Here is a 3,686-nt window from a genome sequence, read left to right on the forward strand (position 1 = left end):
GGCTCCACCTCCATACCGCCTCCTAATTAATGGGTCTCCGAACTTGCAAAAGCCTGCATTGGACAGAGAGAGAGAGAGAGAGAGAGCGAGAGAGAGAGAGAGAGGGCGAAAAGTGTCATTGAAGATAATTGATTACCTCCCAATCAACAATAACTTGTTAGCAATAGTCAATTACCCCATCTCTTCTTGCTTCTTTCCCCCTGGTCCGAGGTCTCGGTGCGAGGGCTGCTCTCCCCCTCGCCGAAGTCTGCTTTTTATTTTTCTTCTTTTTTTTTTTTTTTTTTTTTTTATTTTTTTTTTGGGGGGGGTTTTCAGGGGGGGGGGGGCAGGGAAAGTGCTGTGATTTGGGGTGTTTCTTAAAATAGCAGCAAGGAAGAGAAAGAGAGAGGAGAGAGAGAGAGAGAGAGAGAGAGAGAGAGTGAAGGGAGAGAGGGGGGGAAAAATCTCCGACCCAAAACCCTGGGACAAGAGGTACGGCAGGACCACCTCTCGGCGAGGGACCGACGGCAGCTCTGCTCCTCTCCGCGCCCGCCCGCCCGCCGCCCGGCCCGCCCGGCCCGCCGCCCGACGTGGCTCTCCCCGGGAGGACCCGGGGCTCCTCCGCCGGAGTTGGAGGTGGGCTTCAACTTTTGCTCGCTGCCTTCGCCGCCGTCACCCCGCGGTCCCGCCAGGGACTTCTGCCCGCGGCAGCGCATCCCCGTCGCGGGTGGGGAAGGCAGCCTCGCGCGGCCCGGCCCCACCATGACTTCCAAAGAAGAACCCAAGCCCTCCTCGGGGGAAGAACGGCGGCGGAGCCCCTTGGATCACCTCCCACCGCCGGCCAACTCCAACAAGCCCCTCACCCCCTTCAGCATCGAGGACATCCTCAACAAGCCCTCGGTGCGGAGGAGTTACACCCTCTGCGGAACGGCACACCTCCTGTCCGCTGCCGAGAAGCACCCCCCGGCCGGGCTGCCCCTCTCCGGCCGGGCGCTGCTTTCCCAGACCTCGCCCCTCTGCGCCCTGGAAGAGCTGGCCAGCAAGACCTTCAAAGGGCTGGAAGTCAGCGTGCTGCAGGCGGCCGAAGGTAAGACCCCCTTGGAGTGGGGGGATCCTCCAGCGGGTGGGTGCCCCGCTCCTCCCCACGGCCTGGTTTTCCTTCTCACCTCCCCCACCCCCCCACCATCTCCCGGGGTGTCGCATGGGATGGGATGAGGGGGGTCCCTGGGCGGCCGGTACCCGGCGGCATCCTCGCCCCGCGGCCCTCGGGGTGCAGGAGCGGCTGCTCTGCCCCACTCCCTCCAGATACGGACGGGGCAGGGGTGTGGGGGCCGGGGGCTCGGGTCGGGGTGGACATGTGGAAAGCGGGTACAATCTGGCGGCTCGTCGGCAGGCCGGGACGGGATGACGATCTTCGGGCAGCGGCAAACGCCGAAGAAGCGTCGGAAGTCGCGGACGGCCTTCACCAACCATCAGATCTACGAGCTGGAGAAGCGGTTCCTCTACCAAAAATACCTGTCGCCGGCGGACCGGGACCAGATCGCCCAGCAGCTGGGGCTCACCAACGCCCAGGTCATCACCTGGTTCCAGAACCGCCGCGCCAAGCTCAAGAGAGACCTGGAGGAGATGAAGGCCGACGTGGAATCGGCCAAAAAGCTGGGCCCTAACCCCGCCGTGGACATCGTGGCCTTGGCTGAGCTGGAGCCCAGCGCCGAGGGAAGGGGCAAGGCGCGGCCCGGGTCCCCGCCGCCGCCCCCCGCCGCCGCCCGGGAGCCCGGTGCCCCGCCACCGCCCCGCCCCGCCTCGCCCCCCACGGAGCGGCCCCGCAGCCGCCGGGACAGCGAGGAGGAGGAGGAGGAGGAGGAGGAGGACGTGGAGATCGACGTGGATGACTGAGGGGCGGCCGGTGGCCCCCCCCCCCCCCCCCAACCCCCCCCCCCCCCCATCCCGACAGCTCCAAACCGGCACCCTCGGCCCCCCATCCCGGCCCCGGCAGCACGGCGGGGCGGCTGCTCCCCTCGGTCGGAGCAATAAGCAATAGAACCCCACCACAGACACACACACACATCCCGATTAATTTAGGGTAGAGTCGATATCCCTCCGCCTGCCACATCTTCGGAACGGTGCAATTACGGACGGCTTCTGTATAAATATTTAAACGTATATATTGGATTTTTTTCCTTCCCCATTCTTTTTGAGGTTTTGATTATTATTTTTTTAATAGCTATCAATGATGATTATTTTATCTAAAAGGGAGAGGCATAACCTTGGAATAAACTCGGCTTCCAGCAGATGTTTGGGAAAGCGGTTGTTTTCAAAGACTTCCGAAGCGAACCACTTTAGAGAAGATTTAAGTTAGGCTTAAAATGGCAACAGCAAAGAATTAGCCAGTTTCCTTTCCTTGCATGTTTCGAATGTGCACGAACTAATTTTTTTTTTCCTTTAAAAATATTTTTTCTTCTGCAATCTGGGGAACTTGGGGCTGGGTTATAATGCAAGTTGAAAAATATATACTTTCTTTTTTTTCTAGAGCATAGAGATTTGTCTCCAATGCAATTTCTGCCTCATTTTACCAATTAAAAGCTATTTTTACCATTTTCTGCTATGTTTGTGCTTTTATTAAAAGCTGCCTTTCGTATTTTTGATATGAAGGTGGTAACAAAAAAAAAAGGAAAATGAAAAAAAAATCCTAGAATTATTTTTTACTCTTTTTAGAATTTTTGCATGCTATGGAAATAAAAAAGGACAAATCCCAAGATCACTACATTTAAATATTACACTATAAATTAATAAAAATGTACAGATTTAAGACTTGTTTTTGTTTGAATTGTACAAATTTTAAAAGGCCTGCTATTTAAGTTCCGATAGGGACAATGTCGCTTTATTTACTGTCTCTTAGAATTGTACAGATAGCTCTTTTTTCCGATACAATAAAATCTTTACCATTTTAATATACTTTTTGACGTCCTTCTTTGTGACCGAAAAAACACTCCGTCGGTCCGAGGTTACGCCAGACTTTTCTACCACAGAGATCTCCCATCCCGTTTGCATTTAAAGTTACTTTATGGTCAGTATCTGCAAGAAAAATGACGGGAAAAGAACACACGAGAGAGACCTTTATTATTATAATTTCTTTTTTTTAAGGCTCATACCAGGTAAAGCTTAGCAGAGGGGGAAGGCGACAGATCGATAAGGCAATAGGTGCAAGCAGCGCTTCCCGGGCGCGGGGGATGCGCAGCGGCAGCGGGAGAACGGCGGGGCGAGCAGGACCACCGGCACCCCCCACCCGCCCCGCCGCTCCCGACGGCAACAGGGCATTTCCAGCCCGAAACTGGAGAGGAAAAGAAGGGGGGGAGGAAAAAATAATGGAAATAAATAAAAAAAAAAAATCTGAGCTGCGGGAAGGAGTTATCACCGACTTGGACAAAAGAAGCGGGGGGAGCTGCTGTACACCCGGCGGGCCAGGCCTCCCGCTTCTGGGCAAAAGCTGCCATAGGGACACGAGGATGGAAAAACGTTTCGTTTCCTTCTTTCTTTTCTTTTCTTTTCTTTTCTTTTCTTTTCTTTTCTTTTCTTTTCTTTTCTTTTCTTTTCTTTTCTTTTCTTTTCTTTTCTTTTCTTTTCTTTTCTTTTCTTTTCTTTTCTTTTCTTTTCTTTTCTTTTCTTTTCTTTTCTTTTCTTTTCTTTTCTTTTCTTTTCTTTTCTTT

The 3,686-nt window shown here is 53.3% G+C and overlaps 1 protein-coding gene across 1 annotated transcript; it reads left to right on the forward strand.

Annotated features, from left to right (window-relative positions):
- Positions 1-741: 741 nt before the first annotated feature.
- Positions 742-1,875, forward strand: LBX1 (ladybird homeobox 1). The gene is made up of 2 exons (XM_027648145.1): positions 742-1,066; positions 1,373-1,875. Exons 1-2 carry the CDS (start codon positions 742-744, stop codon positions 1,873-1,875), a joined length of 828 nt encoding a protein of 275 aa, XP_027503946.1.
- The last annotated feature ends 1,811 nt before the right edge of the window (positions 1,876-3,686 follow it).

This window comes from Corapipo altera, unplaced genomic scaffold, assembly GCF_003945725.1.
Source record: "Corapipo altera isolate COAL_440 unplaced genomic scaffold, ASM394572v1 56, whole genome shotgun sequence".
In the NCBI taxonomy this organism is placed as follows: Eukaryota; Metazoa; Chordata; class Aves; order Passeriformes; family Pipridae; genus Corapipo; species Corapipo altera.

Excerpts from the sequence above, each read along its gene's own strand:
- LBX1 (XM_027648145.1), top strand. The coding sequence starts at position 742 with ATGACTTCCAAAGAAGAACCCAAGCCCTCCTCGGGGGAAGAACGGCGG. Across the intron at positions 1,067-1,372 it reads CGTGCTGCAGGCGGCCGAAG|GCCGGGACGGGATGACGATC; the intron begins GTAAGACCCCCT and ends GCTCGTCGGCAG.